The 11,922-nt window shown below is 57.1% G+C and overlaps 2 protein-coding genes across 2 annotated transcripts in view; both read right to left on the reverse strand.

Moving 5' to 3' along the window:
* The window catches only part of LOC117003493, a 143,898-nt gene that overhangs the window by 57,194 nt on the left and 74,782 nt on the right, over nt 1-11,922 (reverse strand).
* LOC117003486 (protocadherin gamma-B5-like) lies at nt 2,394-5,053 on the reverse strand. The gene has a single exon (XM_033073454.1). The coding sequence runs from the start codon at nt 4,878-4,880 to the stop codon at nt 2,394-2,396; it is 2,487 nt and encodes an 828-aa protein (XP_032929345.1). The 5' UTR covers nt 4,881-5,053.

Consider the following 11,922-nt stretch of genomic DNA (forward strand, 5'->3'; position numbering starts at 1 on the left):
GGCTGACCTCACAGAAATCTCGGGTACATTATCGTTTATGTCTGTCACGGTGGCCGCGACTTTGGCAGTGTCGAAAAGACCTCCGCCATCCCTGGCCTGCACCTCCAGCTCGTAGGAGTCACCCTCCTCGAAATCCAGGCTTCGCAACAGAGTGATCGCTCCAGTCTCCGCGTCTAGATGGAAAATAGCCGTGTCCGCCTCTTTCTTCAACGAGTACTTAATTTTCCCGTTCAACCCATCGTCAGTATCCGTGGCCGTGACGGTGACGAGGGTGGAGCCCACGGGCACGTCCTCGGGGACACGCACTGTGTACTCGGCCTGGCTGAACACGGGCGCGTTGTCGTTCGCATCCAGCACCGTCACTCGGATCCGAGCCGTGCCCGTCCGTGCCGGATCGCCGCCGTCACTCGCCCTCAGCACCAGCTCGTGAAACGCCGCCTCCTCCCGGTCCAGCGCCTTGGCCAGCACCAGCTCGGGACGCTGATCGCCGCCGGGGCCCGCCTGCACGGCCAGCGAGAAGTGCTCGTCACCGCTCAGCTCGTAGCTCTTCAGGGAATTCCGGCCTGAGTCCGGGTCGTGAGCCCTGGCCAGAGGGAATCGTGAACCTGGAGATGTCGTCTCGCTTATCGTCTCCTCTATGTCACTTTCCTTAAAGCTGGGCGTGTTATCGTTAATGTCCGTGATTTCCACTTCGATTCGATAAATCTGCATCTGCCCCTCCACTATCAGCTCACAGCGCAGCACGCATTGCTGCACACGCTCGCACAGCTGCTCTCTGTCGATCCTCTCCGCCGTCACTAAATGTCCCGTCTTCCCGTGCAGAGTGAAATACTGCGTCCTACCTTGAGAGACAATACGGACACCGCGATTGCTGAGCTCCAGCAGCTGCAGCCCCAGGTCCTTGGCCACGTCGCCCACGAACGAGCCCTTGGGCATCTCCTCGGGCACCGAGTAGCGCAGCTGCCCCCACGCCGCCTCCCACGCCGCCAGCAGGACGGCCCAGAGCAGAGCTCGCTGCCGCCGGCCCCAGCGCCTCCCTGCCGCGCACATCTCCGCAGCGGCACCGCTCCTCCCTTTGCAGCTCCTCGCCGCCAACCCAGACAGATCCGGCTCCGATTCTGCTCCCAGCTTCCGCACTGTATTTCAGCCACCGGCTCCTCTGTCTTGCTACAGAACCGCTCCGCACCGCGGACACGCTCGCGGACCCCCCGGCGGCCGAGCGAGACACGGAGCGAGAGATTGATCGAGCGGGTCCGCAGCGGGCGGGGCTGCAGCGCTCCGAGCTTCCTCTCGCTCCTCTCGGTCAACAGCGGCGCCTGCAGCCTCCACCCGGCACTGCAGCACCGAGCGCTCTGGTCCTGCCTCGCCCACGGACAGCTAGCGGGACGGGACATAACCGCTAACAAGAAATCGCTTTTCGTCCAGCGCGGACCTCCCGCTTTGGCTTTGGACCACCTGAGCTCTGGTTTCATCCTACACCCATTACGAACGGACAGAGAGGTAACACGTCTCCTGTCATTATGCTATTTCTACCGCCCGGGAAAATGTCTATCATCATCCGTAACAGGGATGGAACCGTCTTTCAATATAACGTCTGGGGTATCACGAGTTTTACTGCATGGGTCCGGAAGCGCAAACTCCACCACCAGTTCCACTTTTCACACGACTTGTGCACGAAGAACAGCGTTTCACATGACCAAAATAGTGTTTTGCAATAGGAAATCTAAAAGTCACCGTGTTCACAATGGTTCCCGAATCCAGCACTGCAGGGGTGTTCATTGCAATTTTGCACCTGCACGTTAAACACTACTCTGATTATGTCTGTATTACACCCTGTTCTCCAATCACGACTTCACTTTTTTTCATTAAAATTGTACTTAACATTTGCCTGACATTGCTCACGCTGATGGCTTAGGACTCCCACAAAGACATTTTTTCAGTCCAAAATTAATTCGAGTCTGTAGTATAAGCATTCCTACAGCAGCTTTAACAAAAAGAAGGGGTTTGGTCCAAATACATAACTTTGACCGAAACTATCCGGAAGGAAAACCCTCCATACCAAGCCTGTCGTGTACACTTCATACTACACAAAAAAGGTCTGACTCTTTCGTTAATACGAAGTAACAAATTGAAAAACATAATTTTCCTAAAGAAAATGTTTCAGAGTAGCCCGAATGTGTCACGAATCATATGTGCTTCAAAGCGGTTGAACGGTAAGAACCTCGCACTGAGCCTACCAATCTTACAGCTGATGAGGCAGCAATCGCCCGTTCGCAACACTTGATGCAAAAAGCCACACGAGAAGAAGCGATATTTCACTTCATGGAAAAAAATATAACGACCAACAGACCGAGAGAGCAAAAACCGTAAAAGCTCGCTATCACCAGCGTGACTTAAATGCGCAGAAGGAAGGAATTCGCTTCACAGACCTGAGCTGCGTCTGGCTCGGCGGACACCTCCCCAGTCACGGCGCTACTATTCGGGTTCGGTCTCTCGCAGGAATCGGCGCCCAGAAGCTCCTCCGCCGACAGCACGGGCACCGGCGGTGGCGGCCAAGCGGCCTCGGGCACGGCGCGGGCCGGCGCCGCCACGCACAGGTTGTAGGAGTAGGGCAAGGTGCCCTCGCAGAAGTCGGCCGGGAAGGCGGCGCCGGCCACCGAGAAGCGCTGCGCGCCCAGGCAGCGCAGCACGGCGGGCGGCCCGGCCCGGCGCAGCCGCGCCAGCACGGCCAGCGCCACGCTCAGCACGAACAGCGCCGACAGCAGCGCCAGCGCCAGCACCAGGTAGAACTGCAGCTCGGCCGCCGCCGCCGCCTCGGCGCCCGCCGCCCGCTCGCTCAGCTCCGGCAGCGCCTCCTGCAAGCTCTCGGCCAGCACCACGTGCAGCGTGGCCGTGGCCGACAGCGCCGGCTGCCCATGGTCCTTCACCACGGCCACCAGCCGCTGCTTGGCCGCGTCCCGCTCGGACACGGCGCGCGCCGTGCGCACCTCGCCGCTGTGCAGCCCCACGCGGAACAGCGCCGGCTCCGACGCCTGCACCAGCTCGTACGACAGCCACGCGTTGCGCCCCGCGTCCGCGTCCACCGCCACCACCTTGGCCACCAGGTAGCCGGCCTCGGCCGAGCGCGGCACCACCTCGAACGGCGCCACTGCCGCAGCCTCTCCCGGCGCCGCCACTGCCGCCGGCCACAGCACCCGCGGCACGTTGTCGTTGCGGTCCAGCACGAAGACGCGCACCGTGGCCGTGGAGCTGCGCGCCGGCGCGCCGCCGTCCTGCGCCCGCACCTCCACCGAGAACTCGCGGCACTGCTCGTAGTCCAAGGAGCGCTGCGCGTACAGCGCGCCGCTCCGCGCCTCCACCGACACCAGCGGCGCCGCGCCCGCCGCGCCCGCGCTGCCGCCCGCCAGCCAGTAGCTCACGCGCCCGTTGGCGCCCGCGTCCGCGTCCCGCGCCTGCACGCGCAGCAACAGCGCGCCCGCCGCGTTGTTCTCCGCCACGTACGCGCTGTACACCGCCTCCTCGAACACCGGCGCGTTGTCGTTCACGTCCGACACCTCCAGCACCAGCTCCGTGCTGCTCGACAACACCGGCCGGCCCCGGTCCCGGGCCACCACCGTCACGCGGTGCTCGGACGCCTGCTCGCGGTCCAGCGCGCTCGCCGTCACCACCTTGTACGAGCCGCCCGGCGACGCCACAATCGACAGCGGCGCCTCGCCCGACAGCTCGCACGACACCTGACCGTTCTCGCCCGAGTCCGGATCGTTCACTTTCAGCAGGGCCACCACAGTGCCGATCGGGACATCCTCGGGCACTGGAATCGACAGGGATAAAACCGTGATCTCGGGCACGTTGTCATTCTCGTCGGTGATGTCGATCTGTATCTCACAGTGATCGGTGAGTCCACCACCGTCGGTTGCCTCCAGGCTGAAGATGTATTTACTCTTCTCCTCGAAATCGAGGTGTCCCGCTGTCCTAACTTCTCCGCTCTCACTGTCGATAGCGAACAACGCGCTGATGGCATCCGGGACGCTGCCAAAGGAGTAGGACACTCGTCCATTCGAGCCTGAATCTGCATCCGTCGCTCGTACCCTCAGCACCAGCGACTCCACTGCAAGATTCTCCGCAACTCTCGCCTCGTAGACGCTTTTGCTAAACACGGGCGGGTTGTCGTTGGCATCTGTCACGTTGATCCGAACCTGGGCAGTCCCGGACCTCGCGGGGTCTCCACTATCCACAGCTGTCAGCACCAGCTCAAATGAACTCTGCTTCTCTCGGTCCAATGCCTTCTCCAAGACTAATTCGGGGTGCTTCTTTCCACCCGGCTTTTCCTTCATGGATAGTGAGAAGGACGGGTTGCTGGTGAGGTGGTAAGTCAGGAAGGAGTTACTTCCTTCGTCCGCATCATGAGCCGTCTCCAACGGAAAACGAGTACCAGGAGGGATCAATTCGCCTATCTCGAGATCCAGAACTGCCTTCCTGAAGGTCGGGGAGTTGTCATTCACGTCCTCGATGGCCACCGTGACGTGGAAAATGTTCAGCGGGTTGTGCACCAGAGCCTCGAAGCTGACAGAACAGGTCGCCGACTCGCCGCACATCTCCTCCCGGTCCAGCCTCTCGTTCACGTACAGGTTCCCGTTCTCCTCATTCACCGTGAAGTATTGCTTCTCCCCGCTCAGCCGCAGCTTGCGCGCCGGCAGCTCGTCCGCGCTGAGCCCCAGGTCCCGCGCCAGCGGCCCCACGAGCGAGCCTCTGCCCAGCTCCTCGGCGATGGTGTAGCGGACCCGCTCGGCCGCCGCCCGCCACCACACGCACAGCAGCACCGCGCCCAGCAGCGCTCGCCCGCCGCCCGGCCCCAGCCTCTGCCGCCGCCTCACCGCCATTCTCTGCCGCCGACACAGCTCGCCGGACTCCTGCCTCCTGCCGCTGCCCTGCCTCCCTTCCAGCCGCTGTCGCCAGCGAAAACAGACACCGCTGAAAGGCAGCACGGTCAGCGAGCCGCCTCTCACCGCCTCTTTCCGCCGCCGCCGCTGCTGCTGCTGGCGGTGCCGCTGCCGCTCTGGCCGGCGCCGGGCGAGCGAGCAGCCTGCGGGGGCAGGACGCTGCGGCGGCGGCGGCTCCAGCGCCGCTCGGCGGCGGCCAACAGCGACACCCGGAGGCGCCGCCGCGACACTGCAGCCGCCGCATGGCCGCGCTCAAGGGGGCCCGGCTTTGGGCGGGGCTCAGAGCCAGAACCGGATCAGGGGATCTCCTCCGTCACAAACGGCGAGTGCAGAAGCAGATATTTAATGCGACTGCAGAAACGTTATTAAGTGAGCTGAGATTTTGCGTGCATTCAGATCATCTACTTTAATCCCACTCAATCCTAAAACTTACGAATTTGTGGCAGAGCAATACGGAAAGGAAGTCACCTTCTCTTTAAAAAATAGTGGTACATCTATTACAGTCAGGGTTCTGTGATGTTATAGAAAGAGATATCTTTGAGAGCCGTTCAGTCTCCATCATGTATCTTGAATTCTCCTTCCCTCACATGGGAAAATTAACCTGAGAAATAGATCAGCCTAAAGAAAAATATAGAGTTCTAAGCTAGGAATGAAGTACACTTACTGTTTTTTCCTTAATCATGAAATTTCTTCTTTTGTGTCTCCACACTGAAGAGCGTTACAGTCAAAAAGTGCAAGGCCATTTCTGACTCTTTCACAATAACAAATAAAAAAATGTTTCACACTGGAATTATAAACCATTATATCTGGCCATCGTGCTTCCTTATTGCTGGATGACTGTCATTTACTTTCTGCCAAGGGATCACACAGAACACAAGGCAGAGGCCTAGACACCAGACATGAAATCTAATGATTTTCCAAAAAAAACCTTTTTGGCACACCAATTTCCTGCATCAAAGCCAGTCTCACATCGTACTCGAATTGCATTCTAAGCCTTCAGACACACCCAACTTGTTCTGCATGTTCAGACAATTCTTCTGAAACCACAATGTATAAATTCATGTTTGTTATTCTGTCACTTGTCGTAGCTACACAACAAATAAAACTCTCTTGTACCAAGTACAGAGGACCCCAAACCACACACCCCAGCCACAGTCATTGCCTTGGACCATTAAAGAAGGAAACTTCTGGGAACCAAAGAGGACGCCCTCATCTAAATATCAGGACAAATGGAACTTTATACGTCTCTTTTATCCATTCCAAACCATACCACAATGAACTCCTACACCGGCCCTGTCCCTGCATAGCCAGAGTTCTCTCTTTCATCACACAACACGAAGGCAAATTTTGGAGACAGACACTATTAAAAGTTGCTCTCACAACTTCTCACATCCCAAGGATCACAACACGAATTCATGCACAGCGGTTTTTTTGCTCATCACAATAATTTCAACTATTATGAAATGTGTTAAAGGCTAAAGACATTGGGAACGCAATTCCTGATCCAGTCACCAAAATATCACTCAACGGTAACATCATCTTTCTCCAGCACATGGGTTCTTTGGAGAGTGTGTCCCTCTCCTACTCTGAATGCAAGGGTTCCATCTGTGCCCAAGAATCATCATTCAGAGAAATCCGAAATGGTGGGGAAAAAAACTGCCCCTTTGAGACCAAACGATGGAATATCAATAAAAGAAGACACTTCAAGACAGTCTTCAGAAGGTCACGAATAAATACATGAATCAAAAAAACACAGACCTTGTCACCAACATCACCTTTTCACAAACAAGTCTTTCCCCACCCGAAAGAGGCTCCACAAAAGGAATGGATCCTAACACAGCTTCCCATTGCCGCGGATAGTATTTCACTTCTCAGTCTGTGTGTGTGACAAGGATGAGAATTTCTTCCAGTAACATTTTATAAACCAGTTCAATTAAAAGGAGCGAGGCGAGAGGTTTCCCTCTGCAGAAAGGACGGGATCAACACAGACTCTGGATGATGATGGCACTAAGGTCAGGCACAGAGTTCAGGTACTTAATGATGAACACAGAGTTGGCTTCAGCCGACATTCCCTTATCCGCTTGCATAAGAACCTAATTAAACCATTAATTTAACGATCACAATAACTTCTAAACGTACAGGAGGAAGCTCTCAGGGCTACCCACAGAACTAAACTAAGATCTCTTAGGATAAACTTAGCATGGTAGGAGAAAATCACATGGCACAGAATAGGGCTGAACACTGAACAAGGAAAAGCACAAACACTGTCTCTCCTGTTTCAACAGACCTCCACCCTCAGGCCACAGAGCTCTTGTCTGCAGCCCTGCACAATTTCACGGTATTCTCTGACCCTCATAATCTGTAAGAACATGGAAACAAACCCCAGAAAAAACATCTTGAACATCCACACAATCAGGTCGTGTACATTTACCAGGGAGGGGAGTTCGATTTCTCTGCAGGGTTCAACAGTCTGACATTCCAGATTATCACAACAGTAGCAGGTAAAAGACAAGGGTATCTACGGAGTTAAACGCCCACAAAACACTCAGACAAGAATTCACAGGAATGGCCCCGCCCACAGATCATCAGTGTAATTCCTTCGTAGAGTAAGAAGGAAAATTCGAGGAACTACAACTGAGGAACCCATAGAACAACCAGGACACACTGAATTTCTACACTACCTTTACACCTTTTCGAATTTTCAAAATATGGTGGGAAGTTTTTAGTCTGCCCTGCATCTGCGACAAGAGATTTTTCATCCTGCCCAAATATTACACAACACGAAATCCACATCTACAGTCTGTCCTTAGTGAAGAAGAAGCGGTGCACAAAACCTCTCACTCTCTGGGAACGATCACTGATAGCCAAAGGAAATATGCGCCGCTAGCTAAAATAAAATACTCCCAAGTATATAAGCGATATGCATCTCAAATAGAACTCAGTGACCACAGTAACTGTGCATCCTAATTCAGCACATGGCTAAATGGGAAGGTACATGATTCTCAAAGCTTAAATTTTAAAATGATGTTCCACAAGGGGCCACTAAGTGTTGTTCCAAAAGAACTTCAATCTGCTCATGCACATGTGCTATCAGGGAAACAGCAGACCCGGCAAAAAATGGAAATTCCACTGATATATAATGCAACACTTCCAATGAGAATACGTAACGCTGAGAGGAACTACACGCGACAGGAGAAGTAAACAAGAAATGAAAACCAGTTTGAGAAAAAAAGCACAAAGAATTAATCTCCAACCAAGAGAAACCTCCATTCTCCTACCCCGCCCAAGTTAAGGCTGAACACGGAGCCCACGTCCACCTCCTCGCAGCACGAACCACGAGAACAGAGTGCCGATGAACGGGACCTTGCCTTGCATCTCTACAAATATTCCTACGAAATACACAGACGACAGGAACAGCAGAAGAGGGAAGATTCTTAAAAAGAATGTGGACACAGAAACTCACCGAGCGAGCTGCGGGATCCACGGCAATGCTGCCCGCAGTGTCCTCGTCGCCGAGCAGCGGCGCGGGCTCGTCGGGCAGTGGCCGGGCCGGGAGGGTGTCGCAGCAGCTGGCGCTGGCCGAGAAGCGCAGCTGGCTCTTGCGCGAGTCGGCCGTGAGCGACACGTCGTGCGAGTAGGACTGCAGGAAGGCGCGCACGCCGTCGATGCCCACGAAGTGCGACACGGGCACGCCGCGCAAGGCGCCGCTGGCGGGCGGCAGCAGCTGCTGGCGGTGCCAGCGGCGCAGGCGCAGCGCCAGCAGCAGCAGCAGGAAGGCGAGGAAGAGGCAGGACACGGCGGCCACGGCCAGCACGAGCCAGCGCGTCAGGCTCCCGGCCGGCTCGCCCGCCGCCGCCGCTGCCTCGTCGGCCGCGCTGCCCATCTCGGCCAGCAGCTCGGCCACGCTCTCGGCCAGCACCACGCTCAGCGTGGCCGTGGCCGACAGCGCCGGCCGCCCGTGGTCCTTCACCACCACCACCAGGCTCTGCCGCGCCGCGTCGCGGGCCAGCGGCGAGCGCGCCGTGCGCACCTCGCCGCTGTGCAGCCCCACGCGGAACAGCGCCGGCTCCGTCGCCTTGGCCAGCTCGTACGACAGCCACGCGTTCTGGCCCGCGTCCGCGTCCACCGCCACCACCTTGGCCACCAGCGCGCCCGGCTCCGACCAGCGCGGCGCCAGCTCCACGCCCGACCACGCCCCGCCCGAGCCCGAGCCCAGCGCAGCCGCCGGCGCCGGGTACAGCACCTGCGGCGCGTTGTCGTTCTCGTCCACGATCTGCACCTCCACCGACACGTTGCTGCTCAGCGCCGGCGCGCCGCCGTCCTCCGCCACCACCCACAGCCGCAGCTCGCGCACCTGCTCGTAGTCCAAGGAGCGTAGCGCGTAAAGCGCGCCCGTCTCCGCCTGCACCGACACGTACGACGACAGCGGCGCGCCCCGCACCCGCCCCTCGCCCAGCCGGTACCGCACGCGCGCGTTCTGACCCCAGTCCGCGTCCGTCGCGCGCACCGTCAGCACCAGCGCGCCCGCCGCGTTGTTCTCCGCCACACGCGCGCTGTAGCGCTCCTCCGCGAACACCGGCGCGTTGTCGTTCACGTCCAGCACCCGCAGACAAAGCACCGCGCTGCTCTGCAGCGACGGCGACCCGCCGTCGGCCGCCCGCACCGTCACGTTGTATTCGGACACCTGTTCTCGGTCCAGCTCTCTTGCTGTCACCACACGGTAGTAATCATCAAGAGATTTCTCCAGCCGGAACGGGACGTCCCCGTCGATCGAGCAGCGCACCTCGCCATTGGGCCCCGAGTCCTGGTCCTGCACTTGCAGCAGAGCCACTACCGTGCCTGATTTAGCGTCTTCAGAAATCTCACTTAACGCTGACCGCACAGAAATCACTGGTGCGTTATCGTTTATATCTGTGATGGTGATTGCTACTTCGGCAGTGTCGAAAAGGCCGCCGCCGTCCCGACTCTGGATCTGCAGTTCGTAAGAGTCACCTTCCTCGAAGTCCAGGCTCTGCAACAGAGTGACCGCACCCGTTTCAGAGTCTAGGTGGAATATCTTCGAGGCTCTTTCTGTTATTTTCTTAAACGCATACTTAATTTCCCCGTTTACCCCCTCGTCGGCGTCCGTGGCCGTGACGGTGACGAGGGTGGAGCCCACGGGCACGTCCTCGGGCGCACGCACCATGTACTCCGCCTGGCTGAACACGGGCGCGTTGTCGTTCGCATCCACCACCGTCACTCGGATCCGAGCCGTGCCTGTCCGTGCCGGATCGCCGCCGTCACTCGCCCTCAGCACCAGCTCGTGAAACGCCGCCTCCTCCCGGTCCAGCGCCTTGGCCAGCACCAGCTTGGGACGCTGATCACCGCCGGGGCCCGCCTGCACGGCCAGCGAGAAGTGCTCGTCACCGCTCAGCTCGTATCTTAAGATAGAATTCCTGCCCGAGTCCCGGTCGTGAGCCTCGGCCAGGGGAAATCGCGCCCCTGGAGCTGTCGCCTCGCTCATCCTCTCTTCCAGCTCAATTTCCTTAAAGCTGGGCGCGTTGTCGTTTACGTCCGCGATTTCCACTTCGATTCGGTAAACCTGCATTTCCCCCTCCACTATCAGCTCACAGCGCAGCACGCATTGCTGCACACGCTCGCACAGCTGCTCTCTGTCGATCCTCTCCGCCGTCACTAAATGTCCCGTCTTCCCGTGCACAGCGAAATACTGCGTCCTACCTTGAGAGACAATACGGACACCGCGATCACTGAGCTCCGGCAGCTGCAGCCCCAGGTCCTTGGCCACGTCGCCCACGAACGAGCCCTTGGGCATCTCCTCGGGCACCGAGTAGCGCAGCTGCCCGCACGCCGCCTCCCACGCCGCCAGCAGGACGGCCCAGAGCAGAGCTCGCTGCCGCCGGCCCCAGCGCCTCCCTGCCGCGCACATCTCCGCAGCGGCACCGCTCCTCCCTTTGCAGCTCCTCGCCGCCTACCAGGACAGATCCGGTTCCGATTCTGATCCCAGCTTCCGCACTGTATTTCAGCCACCGGCTCCTCTGTCTTGCTACAGAACCGCTCCGCGGACACGACCCCCCGGCGGCCGAGCGAGACACAGAGCGAGAGATTGATCGAGCGGGTCCGCAGCGGGCGGGGCTGCAGCGCTCCGAGCTTCCTCTCGCTCCTCTCGGTCAACAGCGGCGCCTGCAGCCTCCTCCCGGCACTGCAGCACCGAGCGCTCTGGTCCTGCCTCGCACACGGGCAGCTCGTCGGGGGTATCATGAGTTTTACTGCCTACGTCGGAAAGCACAAGCTCTACCACCCGTTACAGTTTCTACACGACTCGTGCGTGAAGAACATCCTTTCAGCAGATCAAAATAGTGTAATAGAATAGAAAAACTACTCATGAACAGTCACCGTGTTCACAATGGTCACCGAATCCAGCACTGCAGGGACGGTCGTTGCAATTTTGCACCTGCACATTAAACACTATTCTGATTATGTCTGCATTACTCCCCGTTCTCCAATCACGACTTCCCATTTTTTTCATTACAATTTTACTCAATATACGGATAACTGCACTCACTCTGATACTTTAGAACTCCCACAAAGTGTTTTTTATAAATCCTAAATTAATCCGAGACAGCAGTTTAAGCATTCTTACAGCAGCCTTCACCTAAAAAACGTGTTTAGTCCAAATACATCCCTTAGATAAAAAACTACCGGGAAGGAAAACTCTCCAAGCCTGCCAATTACACCACATCCTACACAATAAAGATCCGCCTCTGTCGTTAATAGCAAGTAACAATTAGGAAAACATAATTTTCCAAAACAAAATCCTTCAGATGAGCCCGAATTTGTCATTAATCAAATATACTATAAAGTGGTTGAACGGTAAAGACCTCGCATTGAGCCTACGAATCTTACAGCTGATTAGGCAGCAATCGCCCGTTCGCAACACTTGATGCAAAAACACACACGTGAAGCGATATTTCACTTCATGCAA

Source organism: Catharus ustulatus, chromosome 15 (assembly GCF_009819885.2).
Source record: "Catharus ustulatus isolate bCatUst1 chromosome 15, bCatUst1.pri.v2, whole genome shotgun sequence".
In the NCBI taxonomy this organism is placed as follows: Eukaryota; Metazoa; Chordata; class Aves; order Passeriformes; family Turdidae; genus Catharus; species Catharus ustulatus.

Coding starts and splice junctions, on each gene's coding strand:
- LOC117003486 (XM_033073454.1), bottom strand. CDS start 4,880: ATGGCGGTGAGGCGGCGGCAGAGGCTGGGGCCGGGCGGCGGGCGAGCG.